The 13,001-nt window shown below is 47.6% G+C and overlaps 1 protein-coding gene across 3 annotated transcripts in view; it reads left to right on the forward strand.

Moving 5' to 3' along the window:
* The window catches only part of LOC144676645 (pyridoxal kinase-like), a 48,788-nt gene extending 40,771 nt beyond the window's left edge, over positions 1-8,017 (forward strand). For 2 of the 3 annotated variants that reach the window (XM_078537016.1, XM_078537017.1), the window contains one exon: positions 748-1,687. In XM_078537016.1, coding sequence (XP_078393142.1) covers positions 748-860 — 113 coding nt within the window. In that variant the 3' untranslated portion in view covers positions 861-1,687. Of the gene's footprint in view, positions 1-747; positions 1,688-6,361 lie in introns of those variants that run through there. The other variant, XR_013575387.1, reaches the window with a different exon arrangement.
* Positions 8,018-13,001: the final 4,984 nt, after the last annotated feature.

Raw genomic sequence — 13,001 nt, forward strand, 5'->3', positions numbered from 1 at the left:
TTGGCTGGCACTTGTGTGGTGCGAATGTTACTTGCCAATTGTCAGCCCAAGCCTGGATATTGTCCAGGTCTTGCTGCATTTGGACATTGACTGCTTCAGTATCTGAGGAGTTGCGAATGGTGCTGAACATTGTGCAATCATCAGCGAACATCCCCATTTCTGACCTAATAATGGAGGGAAGGTCATTGATGATCTAATCCCGTGCTGTACCTGTCCTGGGAGTGTTTGATGGGGACAGTATAGAGGGAGCTTTACTCTGTATCTAACCCCGTGCTGTACCTGTCCTGGGAGTGTTTGATGGGGACAGTGTCGAGGGAGCTTTACTCTGTATCTAACCCCGTGCTGTACCTGTCCTGGGAGTGTTTGATGGGGACAGTGTAGAGGGAGCTTTACTCTGTATCTAACCCCGTGCTGTACCTGTCCTGGGAGTGTTTGATGGAGACAGTGTAGAGGGAGATTTACTCTGTATCTAACCCCGTGCTGTGCCTGTCCTGGGAGTGTTTGATGAGGACAGTGTAGAGGGAGCTTTACTCTGTATCTAACCCCGTGCTGTACCTGTCCTGGGAGTGTTTAATGGGGACGGTGTAGAGGGAGATTTACTGTGTAACTAACCGCTGACTCACTCACTCGCCCTTCTTTTTTTCTCTCTCTCTCCCTCTCTCTCTCTCCCTCTCTCGCACACTATCTTTCTTTTTTTCTTTCTTTCTCTATCTCTCTCACACTTTCGTTATATCTTTCTCTCCCCAGCTATGGCCGGTCCGTGTAAGAAGCCGAGTGCAGCACAGTTGGAGCTGCGAGTGGTGCAGAGCAAGAAACAGATTGAAAACCCTGAGATCATAATCCATGCATCTACCATATAAGCCGTCCTGACTGCTCGGCACCCGTGTAGCCATTTTAAGCACTCCTAACCTATGGCACCAGCTGTAAGACCTGTCACAACTGGAAAGGTTTGTCCCAGAGTATGAGAGAGCGTGAGGATCTGAGAATTCTCAGTGTGTGTGGATGAAACTCTCCAGTGTGCTTGCCTGAGGCAGGGAGAGATTGACTCTAAGCCCCCACACTGCTGTCAATCTCTCCCTGCGGGAATGCTACATGGGAGCTGTGTATTTGCAGCCATGCCAACATCTCAAAACAACTGCCCATCTGGTTTTTGCCCGATGTGCCAGCCTATGTGCAGAGAGACTCCCTCTGTGCAGTTCGGAGTGGGAGGACAGAGAGAAGGCATCACTGATGGGCTGGGAATGCTGCAAATTGTTCAGCTTTTGTGAAGGATGGATGTGCAATTGATGGGCACACAACTACAGGAAATTTTACTGAACAATTAATGATGACTGACCAGTATTTTTATAATAAGTCACTGAGTTAATCCTGGGCTCTCTGGTCCGTTGACACTGATCTGCACAATTGCCTGATGCTGAATGGGTTACCATGTGCTTGGGTCATGTGTGGCTGGAGGCAATGAATCTTTGACCTTTAGCCTCTGATTCTGGCCCAAATCTTGTCCAATAATTCCCTTTCATTTTCAAGTCAAATGGTTTGAAGTTGCTGATTGGCTGTTTTTGGTAGTTTGCACACAGATGGTGCTATCATTTCTTGGTTTTAATTGGATCTATAAACTTAAATAGGATACTGTAGACAGAAACAGGCCAAATGGCCCATCCAGTCCACACCCGTGTTTATGCTCCACTTGAGCATAAATCTATCAGCCTAACCCTGTATTCCGTTCTCCCTCACATCCTTGTCCAGTTTCCCCTTAAATGCTCCCCTTAGATACTCTATATCAAACCCCGTGCTGTACTATTCATTACAACCACTCCCTTGGTGGTGAGTTCCACATTCTCACCACTCTCCGGGTAAAGAGGCTTCTTCTGAATTCCCTTTGGGACAGTGTAGAGGGAGCTTTACTCTGTATCTAACCCCGTGCTGTACCTGTCCTGGGAGTGTTTGATGGGGACGGTGTAGAGAGAGCTTTACTCTGTATCTAACCCCGTGCTGTACCTGTCCTGGGAGTGTTTGATGGGGACGGTGTAGAGGGAGTTTCACTCTGTATCTAACCCCGTGCTGTACCTCTCCTGGGAGTGTTTGATGGGGACAGTGTAGAGGGAGCTTTACTCTGTATCTAACCCCGTGCTGTACCTGTCCTGGGAATGTTTGTTGGGGACAGTGTAGAGGGAGCTTTACTCTGTATCTAACCCTGTGCTGTACCTGTCCTGGGAGTGTTTGACGGGGACAGTGTAGAGGGAGCTTTACTCTGTATCTAACCCCGTGCTGTACCTGTCCTGGGAGTGTTTGATGGGGACAGTGTAGAGGGAGCTTTACTCTGTATCTAACCCCGTGCTGTACCTGTCCTGGGAGTGTTTGATGGGGACAGTGTAGAGGGTGCTTTACTCTGTATCTAACCCCGTGCTGTACCTGTCCTGGGAGTGTTTGATGGGGACAGTGTAGAGGGAGCTTTACTCTGTATCTAACCCCGTGCTGTACCTGTCCTGGGAGTGTTTGATGGGGACGGTGTAGAGGGAGTTTCACTCTGTATCTAACCCCGTGCTGTACCTCTCCTGGGAGTGTTTGATGGGGACAGTGTAGAGGGAGCTTTACTCTGTATCTAACCCCGTGCTGTACCTGTCCTGGGAATGTTTGTTGGGGACAGTGTAGAGGGAGCTTTACTCTGTATCTAACCCTGTGCTGTACCTGTCCTGGGAGTGTTTGACGGGGACAGTGTAGAGGGAGCTTTACTCTGTATCTAACCCCGTGCTGTACCTGTCCTGGGAGTGTTTGATGGGGACAGTGTAGAGGGAGCTTTACTCTGTATCTAACTCCGTGCTGTACCTGTCCTGGGAGTGTTTGATGGGGAGAGTGTAGAGGGAGCTTTACTCTGTATCTAACCCCGTGCTGTACCTGTCCTGGGAGTGTTTGATGGGGACAGTGTAGAGGGTGCTTTACTCTGTATCTAACCCCGTGCTGTACCTGTCCTGGGAGTGTTTGATGGGGACAGTGTAGAGGGAGCTTTACTCTGTATCTAACCCCGTGCTGTACCTGTCCTGGGAGTGTTTGATGGGGACGGTGTAGAGAGAGCTTTACTCTGTATCTAACCCCGTGCTGTACCTGTCCTGGGAATGTTTGATGGAGACAGTGTAGAAGGAGCTTTACTCTGTATCTAACCCCGTGCTGTACCTGTCCTGGGAGTGTTTGATGGGGAGAGTGTAGAGGGAGCTTTACTCTGTATCTAACCCCGTGCTGTACCTGTCCTGGGAGTGTTTGATGGGGACAGTGTAGAGGGTGCTTTACTCTGTATCTAACCCCGTGCTGTACCTGTCCTGGGAGGGTTTGATGGGGACAGTGTAGAGGGAGCTTTACTCTGTATCTAACCCCGTGCTGTACCTGTCCTGGGAGTGTTTGATGGGGACGGTGTAGAGAGAGCTTTACTCTGTATCTAACCCCGTGCTGTACCTGTCCTGGGAATGTTTGATGGAGACAGTGTAGAGGGTGCTTTACTCTGTATCTAACCCCGTGCTGTACCTGTCCTGGGAGTGTTTGATGGGGACAGTGTAGAGGGAGCTTTACTCTGTATCTAACCCCGTGCTGTACCTGTCCTGGGAGTGTTTGATGGGGACGGTGTAGAGAGAGCTTTACTCTGTATCTAACCCCGTGCTGTACCTGTCCTGGGAATGTTTGATGGAGACAGTGTAGAAGGAGCTTTACTCTGTATCTAACCCCGTGCTGTACCTGTCCTGGGAGTGTTTGATGGGGACGGTGTAGAGAGAGCTTTACTCTATCAAACCCATATCAAAAAGATACTCATCTGCTCATTGTCATGTTGTGGTGATAACTGTAAGAATTGAACAGACTAACTTTCTGAAGAAGAGTCACAGGGACTCAAACTTTAACTCTCTCTCTTTCCACAGATGCTGCTAGACATGCTGAAATTTTCCAGCATTTTCTGTTTTTATTTCAGGCTAACTTTCTGCTCTCCTTAAATGTTCTCTAACCCCCACATGAACCCTTTCCTCTTTCCCCCTCCCCCTTCCCTTTGGCTTTGATAGGATCGAGCTGGTTGGATTGTATCCACCCAACCCCACCCCCCGCTTCACCCCGATCAATATCCCCCACTCCACCCCGATCTATATCCCACACTCCACCCCGATCTATATCCCTCACTCCACCCCGATCAATATCTCCCACTCCACCCCGATCAATATCCCCCACTCCACCCCGATCTATATCCCCCACTTCACCCCGATCAATATCCCCCACTCCACCCCGATCTATATCCCCCACTTCACCCCGATCAATATCCCCCACTCCACCCCGATCAATATCCCCCGCTCCACCCCGATCTATATCCCCCACTTCACCCCGATCAATATCCCCCACTCCACCCCGATCAATATCCCCCGCTTCACCCCGATCAATATCCTCCACTCCACCCCGATCAATATCCCCCACTCCACCCCGATCAATATCCCCCACTCCACCCCGATCAATATCCCCCACTCCACCCCGATCAATATCCCCCACTCCACCCCGATCAATATCCCCCACTCCACCCCGATCAATATCCCCCACTCCACCCCGATCAATATCTCCCACTCCACCCCGATCAATATCCCCCGCTCCCCCCCGATCAATATCCCGCTCCACCCCGATCAATATCCCCCACTCCACTCTGATCAATATCCCCCGCTCCACCCCGATCAATATCCCCCGCTCCACCTCGATCAATATCCCCCACTCCACCCCGATCTATATCCCCCGCTCCACCTCGATCAATATCCCCCACTCCACCCTGATCAATATCCCCCGCTCCACCCCAATCAATATCCCCCGCTCCACCTCGATCAATATCCCCCACTCCACCCCGATCTATATCCCCCACTCCACCCCGATCAATATCCCCCGCTCCACCTCGATCAATATCCCCCACTCCACCCCGATCAATATCCCCCGCTCCACCCCGATCAATATCCCCCACTCCACCCCGATCAATATCCCGCTCCACCCCGATCTATATCCCCCACTCCACCCCGATCAATATCCCCGCTCCCCCCCGATCAATATCCCGCTCCACCTCGATCAATATCCCCGCTCCACCCCGATCAATATCCCGCTCCCCCCCGATCAATATCCCGCTCCACCTCGATCAATATCCCGCTCCACCTCGATCAATATCCCCCGCTCCACCCCGATCAATATCCCCCGCTCCACCCCGATCTATAACCCCCACTCCACCCCGGTCAATATCCCCCACTCCACCCCGATCAATATCCCCCGCTCCACCCCGATCTATAACCCCCACTCCACCCCGGTCAATATCCCCCACTCCACCCCGATCTATATCCCCCACTCCACCCCGATCTATATCCCCGCTTCACCCCGATCTATATCCCCCGCTCCACCCCGATCAATATCCCCCACTCCACCCCGATCTATATCCCCCGCTCCACCCTGATCTATATCCCCCGCTTCACCCCGATCTATATCCCCGCTCCACCCCGATCTATATCCCCCGCTCCACCCCGATCTATATCCCCGCTCCCCCCCGATCAATATCCCCGCTCCCCCCCGATCAATATCCCCCACTCCACCCCGATCTATATCCCCGCTCCCCCCCGATCAATATCCCCGCTCCCCCCCGATCAATATCCCCCACTCCACCCCGATCTATATCCGTGCTCCACCCCGATCAATATCCCCGCTCCACCCTGATCTATATCCCCCACTCCACCCCGATCTATATCCCCGCTCCACCCCGATCTATATCCCTCACTCCACCCCGATCTATATTCCCGCTTCACCCCGATCAATATCCCCCACTCCACCCCGATCAATATCCCCCACTCCACCCCGATCAATATCCCCCGCTCCACCCCGATCAATATCCCCGCTTCACCCCGATCTATATCCCCGCTCCACCCCGATCAATATCCCCCACTCCACCCCGATCTATATCCCCCGCTCCACCCCGATCTATATCCCCCGCTCCACCCCGATCTATATCCCCCGCTCCACCCCGATCTATATCCCCCGCTCCACCCTGATCTATATCCCCCACTCCACCCCGGTCAATATCCCCCACTCCACCCTGATCAATATCCCCCACTCCACCCCGATCTATATCCCCCACTCCACCCCGATCAATATCCACCCCCACCCCGATCCATATCCCTGCTGCTTCCTGGAGGTTTATGGGGTTGTTAGGAGGAGAGATCATGTTCAGTTAGCATAGCATTCATGATGAAATGTGCCAGCATCACAAAACCAAAATACTACAGATGTTAGACATATTAAATAAAAACAGAAAATGCTTCAGCAGGCTTGGCAGTCTCTGTGAAGGGAGAAATGTGCTTTTAAATTATTTTCATAGGTCATGAGTGTCACAGCAAAGCCAGCGTTTATTGCCCATCCCTAATTGCCCTTGAGAAGGTGGTGCTGAGCTGCCTTCTTGAACCGCTGCAGTCCCTCTGATGAAAAGTCATAGTCCTGAAACATCAAGTCTCTTTCTTGCTCCACACATGCTGCCTGATCTGCTGATTGTTTCCTGGCAACACACTGCCTGGGTGCACAAATCATGACAAGTCCCAGGAGAGTCTGTGTGGGACCCGTACACCAGTGGGAGTCAGTGTGTGTGGGACCCGTACCCCAGTGGGAGTCAGTGTGTGTGGGACCCGTACCCCAGTGGGAGTCAGTGTGTGTGGGACCCGTACCCCAGTGAGAGTCAGTGTGTGTGGGACCCGTACCCCAGTGAGAGTCAGTGTGTGTGGGACCCGTACCCCAGTGAGAGTCAGTGTGTGTGGGACCCGTACCCCAGTGAGAGTCAGTGTGTGTGTGACCCATACCCCAGTGAGAGTCAGTGTGTGTGTGACCCATACCCCAGTGAGAGTCAGTGTGTGTGGGACCTGTACCCCAGTGAGAGTTTTACTTGTGTTGATTTATCAGATTAATTATCAGTAAACCTGGAACTCTAATTGTAGGTCACAGCACTAAAATTGTTTGAAGTCTGTGATTTGTTAACCTTCTGTGACATGAGCTGCCTGGCTGTTCTGGGGAAATTTATTAACATTTTGCACTTAAAAAAAACTCAACTTCAACGAGCACAAACTCTGCTCGAGGGGCCGCTGTGCATTGGATGTTGCCTGGTGATGGGAGATGCTCACTGCTCATTGGATGCTGGGTCATCTCTGCTGGGGTCATATATGCTAGTGGGAAATTGACATTAGTTTGTGATATTTGCTTAGTCGGATTCAGTGCTCATTGTATACAACAGCTGAACTCTCACCTGTATAAACCCACTGCCTATAAAACACACCTTAATGAAGCCACCCTTCCTACCTGAGGTGTTTACCTGTACAAATCCATCTATAGGCAGCAGTGTTAGGGCTGGTCTAATTTGTGTGTCACCTCTAGCTGGGAATAGTTCAGGATATTAGAGAGGTAAAACAAACTAGTGACTAAACCTTGTGAATGTGAGTGTGTATGCGTCTGTATTTTAATATATATCCTGGGTAGGTGACTTAGTCTGTAATTCTGTGTGTGTGTATGTGTGTGTGTCTCTCTCTTAGATCCTGGCTAGGTGAGATGCTTTGACCTGCCCCCTCACTGCTCTATCACTGGGCTCAGTGAGGATGATTCAGTCCGACTTTGGACATGGGAACTCAGTTCCCTCTTGGTTCATGTCCCTCATCACCTGGGAAGATATCAGTCTCCCTCTGCCAGACAGAGATTGGGGAACCACAGGACTCCAGTGGTCAGTGTTTAATGCTTTGACCTGTGGTAGAGGACTGACACTCTGACCTGCCACGTTTGCACTATCTGTGAAGGTTTCTCTCGTTTGTTGGTAGATTTTGTCGAGTTCTGCTTCTAACATTCAAACTCCGTGCTACATATGTTCCTGTACTGTTCAGTCTGTGCAGTATTAATATATCAAACTAATGAACTAAAATCAATCTTTTCAAATTAATTTACATATAAATATTTAAAGATTTATCTTTCTGACTGGAAATAAATCATTTATTTAATAAGATGTTGGATCTGTTGCATTTTCTTTTGACTCGCTGTAGTTCATGGGGCAAAGGGTCTTTTTAAAAAATATATTCTGCCACAGGATGAATGTCTCATTGGCGAGGCCAGCATTTGTTACCCATCCCTAGTTGCCCTTGAGAAGGTGGTGGTGAGCTGCCTTCTTGAACCGCTGCAGTCCATGTGGTGTAGGTACACCCACAGTGCTGTTAGGGAGGGAGTTCCAGGATTTTGACCCAGCGACAGTGAAGGAACGGCGATATATTTCCAAGTCAGGATGGTGAGTGGCTTGGAGGGGAACTTCCAGGTGGTGGTGTTCCCATGTGTCTGCTGCCCTTGTACTTCTGATGGTAGATGTCATGGATTTGAAAGGTGCTCTCGAAGGAGTCTTGGTGAATTCCTGCAGTGCATCTTATGGATGGTACACACCGCTGCTACTGTGCGTCAGTGGTGGAGGGAGTGAATGTTTGTGGATGTGGTGCCAATCAAGCGGGCTGCTTTGTCCTGGATAGTGTCAAGCTTCTTGAGTGTTGTGGGAGCTGCACTCATCCAGGCAAGTGGGGAGTATTCCATCACACTCCTGACTTGTGCCTTGCAGATGGTGGACAGGCTTTGGGGAGTCAAGAGGTGAGTTACTTGTCGCAGGGTACCTAGCCTCTGACCTGCTCTTGTAGCCACAGTATTTATATGGCTAGTCCGGTTCAGTTTCTGGTCAATGGTAACCCCCAGGATGTTGATAGTGGGGGATTCAGTGATGGTAATGCCATTGAATGTCATGGGGTGATGGTTAGGCTCTCTGTTGTTGAAAATGATCATTGTCTGACACCTCTGTGGCGTGAATGTTACTTGTTACTTATCAACTAGGGACTGAATGCTGACCAGGTCTTGCTGCATTTGGACATGGACTGCTTCAGTATCTGAGGAGTTGCGAATGGTGTTGAACATTGTGCAATCATCAGCGAACATCCCCAATTCTGACCTTATAATGGAAGGAAGGTCATTGATGAAGCAGCTGAAGATGGTTGGGCCGAGGACACTATCCTGAGGAACTCCTGCAGTGATCTCCTGGAACTGAGATGACTGACCTCCAACAACCACAACCATCTCCCTTTGTGCTAGATATGACTCCAACCAATGTAGAGTTTTCCCCCTGATTCCCATTGACTCCAGTTTTGCTAGGGCTCCTTGATGCCACACTCGGTCAAATGCAGTCCTTGATGTCAAAGGCAGTCACTCTCGCCTCACCTCAGGAGTTCAGCTCTTTTGTCCATGTTTGAACCAAGGCTGTAATGAAGTCAGGAGCTGAGTGGCCCTGGCGGAACCCAAACTGGGCATCAGTGAGCAGGTTATTGCTAAGTAAATACCGCTTGATGGCACTGTTGATGACCCCTTCCATCACTTTACTGATGATCGAGAGTAGACTGATGGGGCGGTAATTGGCCGGGGTGGATTTGTCCTGCTTTTTGTGTGCAGGACATACCTGGGCAATTTTCCACATAGCCAGGTAGATGCCAGTGTTGTATCTGTACTAGAACAGCTTGGCTAGGGGTGCGGCAAGTTCTGGAGCACAAGCCTTCAATACTATTGCCGGAATATTGTTAGGGCTCATAGCCTTTGCAGTATCTCAACACCGTTGTGCCTGCTTTTAGCCAGGGACTGACATGTCAAAGCTGTAAGGTACATTCTGTACCTTAAATGTTACAATCTCCACTCAACCAGAGGTCACTCCACAGGTGCTAACTTACAAAAACGCATTAAAAAATCCAAAAATATTGACTTCCCTCACACTTAGTCTTTGGGGGGAGGGAGAAAAGAAATCTCTTTACAGTTTCTTTACAATTTCTTATTATAAACTTTTAACAAGTAGTTTGTTACATGCTGTGTGGGTAATCTTTTCATTTTTCACAATTACACCTATTGTATTTAGAGTTTATAAGGGCTTAGCCAAAGCAGAACGTATATATGTAACATGTTGGATTAACAGGATTTAAACATCAGAATGGTCATAAATCAAGAGCCTGAGTTATTTCCTCTGCCCTTTCTTTAATTCTGCAAAGAATGTCTCAGATAAGCCCACAGTTAAATCATCACCATCTTCTTTGACTGTAAGCATAATTTCATTTTTAAGTTCATTTTCTAAACTCAAACATGGTAAATTCTTGTTTTGAGACAATAAGTTGAAAATAGCTTCTTTATGTGCCAGCCACTGGCTTCTTCTCTGATCAAAATCACTTTTGGCTGTTCCAAGAACGTCAGTTCTGTTGAAGGGTCATGAGGACTCGAAACGTCGACTCTTTTGTTCTCCGCTGATGCTGCCAGACCTGCTGAGTTTTTCCAGGTAATTCTGTTTTTGTCATTGAGATGCTGTTTATGCTGAAACCAAAGGGTTTTACATTGCTAAAAACAAAAAACTGCAGATGCTGGAAATCCAAAACAAAAACAGCATTACCTGGAAAAACTCAGCAGGTCTGGCAGCATCATGAGGACTCGAAACGACAACTCTTTTCTTCTCCGCCGATGCGGCCAGACCTGCTGAGTTTTTCCAGGTAATTCTGTTTTTGGTTTTACATTGCTGTTTGGTTTGATCTTTGAACATTTTAAGATCTTTCAGTTTATCCTGATCCCTTTCAGAATGTGTCTTACTTAATTCTTTTCAAGCAATGTCAACAACTTCCTCATTCTGGACTTTTTATTTTCCTTTCTAACCCTTTAAGTCTTCCATGCAAATTCACAAACCATATTATTCCAATCCTCTGGGGTTTTAAATGGTCTTGTGAACTGTCCACTTACACTGTATACAGCAGCAGGAATCCAGGCATCAATATTGGCAACTCCTGGTTTGGTGCCAGGTGCCATTAGCCCTTTAGGTCTCTGTTTTTCCTGTTAAACATTTTTATTTTTGAAATCCTGCAGAATCCTTGTGAGCTTGACAACTTCAATGGGCATTCGGAATCTTTGCTCCATGGTCAGTGGCTGCTCCTTGGTCTCTTTCCATTTAGTCGACAGATCCTCAATGTGTTTCTCTAAAATTTCCTTTGCTGCTTTTCCCATCAGGATCTGCTCTTTCATGCTGCACATCTCATCCTTCTTGTTATGAATCTGCATCGGAGTTCAAGAATTCCATTGCTCCTTTCATGATGAAGCTCCAGCAGTGTATCGGTTATGGTTTTTAATTCTGCATCCCACCAACTGTTCTGATTCATCAGTAATTTATTTTCCTGTTCAAGGCATTTTTCACAATGCTTAGTAGAGACTTGTGATGCTTGAGGTTCCTCAAGTTTTAATTGATTTGTTTCTACAAGTTTATCATTTAGATAAAAGCAAAATACTGCGGATGCTGGAAATCTAGAACAAAAACAAAAATACCTGGAAAAACTCAGCAGGTCTGACAGCATCTGCGGAGAGGGATACAGTTAACGTTTCAAGTGGGACTCGAGTCGTTAACTGTATTCCTCTCCGCAGATGCTGTCAGACCTGCTGAGTTTTTCCAGGTATTTTTATTTTTGTTTTATCATTTGGATGTTTCAAATCCTCATTTAAGTGTTCTACCTCCTGTGACTGACACTGCAGTGCTCTTACCAGTTCTTGATTTTCTTCATCTCATCCTATGTGCTTGAAAGTTGGTTCTCTGCACTGATCAGCTTTTCCTTCAATTGCCTGTGATTGGCAGTAAGCTTCTCATGTTTGGCCACAGTGATTTTGGGAAGATTGACCAGATTAGCATGATCAAGCAACTGCTGCAACACAGTCCTCGCGACGTTACCATTTGTGCTGGCCAAATCATTACCCAGCATAAAATCTACCCCTTCCATAGGTAAACTAGGAACAATTCCCACAGTAACAATTTTGCTAACTAAGTCACTTCATAACTTAATTTTATACAAGGGTTTGTTGTTCACATGAATACCCCCTATTAATTTTTTTTAGCAATCCACCTGGAACACAAATCGTATTTTCAGCCACCATCAATAGCTGAAATACCCCAGTATCTCTCAGAATGTAATTTGTTTACTTGTTTTGGAGGAGTAAGGGAATACTTCTCCCTTTGAGACAAAATCTCAAAAATCTTCACTAACCTGAATCACTTTACCAGTATTCAAGGAAGAATCCCCTTGACTAACCTGAGCCATGTCACCCATTCTAGTAGGTTCTAAGGGAACAGTTTGCAATTGTACCATTGCTACTGTTTTACTATCCATTTTCTTTACCGGTACTGTCTTTTCTGAAGACACTTGGTGTCCCTATTACAGCCGCCATTTACCATTTAGATTCTAACTGTTTGCTTTTACATGCCCCGTCTGACAGCATTGAAAGCATACTGGTTTCTTTACCTCGCTTTTATTCTCTGTAAAATTATTTTTATCGACTGGAACAACTTCTGCCTTCTCCCTAAAGCCAGAATCTGTTCTATTCCTTCAGTGTCTCTGGGGTTTATCGTGGGTTTATAGATGGAGATCTACTGCCCCCTAACTGCCTATGTGATATTGTCACCCCATCTGAGGTTACCCCTGGACAAGCCTAATTCCAGAGTGGAACCCAGCTTGATAGATCCTAACTTTTATTTGTTTGTTTAGATACACGGAGTGTAGCTACTGAACAGAGTCACAGGAGTCAGCTGATGAACTTTTAACAAAAGAATAAAACATTTATTCAACAAGAAAAGATGAACTATATTACAATACTCCTTCACCCACAACTATACCTTTACAGATATATACAGATTTGTAAGGATAACACAAGTTACAAAAGCTACCTTATACTCTACACAGTCCATGTAAAGCAATAGGCACTCAATGGTCAGACACACCACACACTGAAACCAAGTGACAGATGCCACCTCAACCAGATGCTATGGATCTCTCCTCAACTCCTCCCAGACGTTGTCACACCATGAGCTAACTGGTTTCACTGCATTCCGTCTTTCACATGAGGGCTTCCAATCGCCACTCTCCAAAAACTTGTCCTGGAATCTTCTTCCAAACCAACAC

Source organism: Cetorhinus maximus, unplaced genomic scaffold (assembly GCF_964194155.1).
Source record: "Cetorhinus maximus unplaced genomic scaffold, sCetMax3.hap1.1 HAP1_SCAFFOLD_1777, whole genome shotgun sequence".
Classification (NCBI taxonomy): domain Eukaryota; kingdom Metazoa; phylum Chordata; class Chondrichthyes; order Lamniformes; family Cetorhinidae; genus Cetorhinus; species Cetorhinus maximus.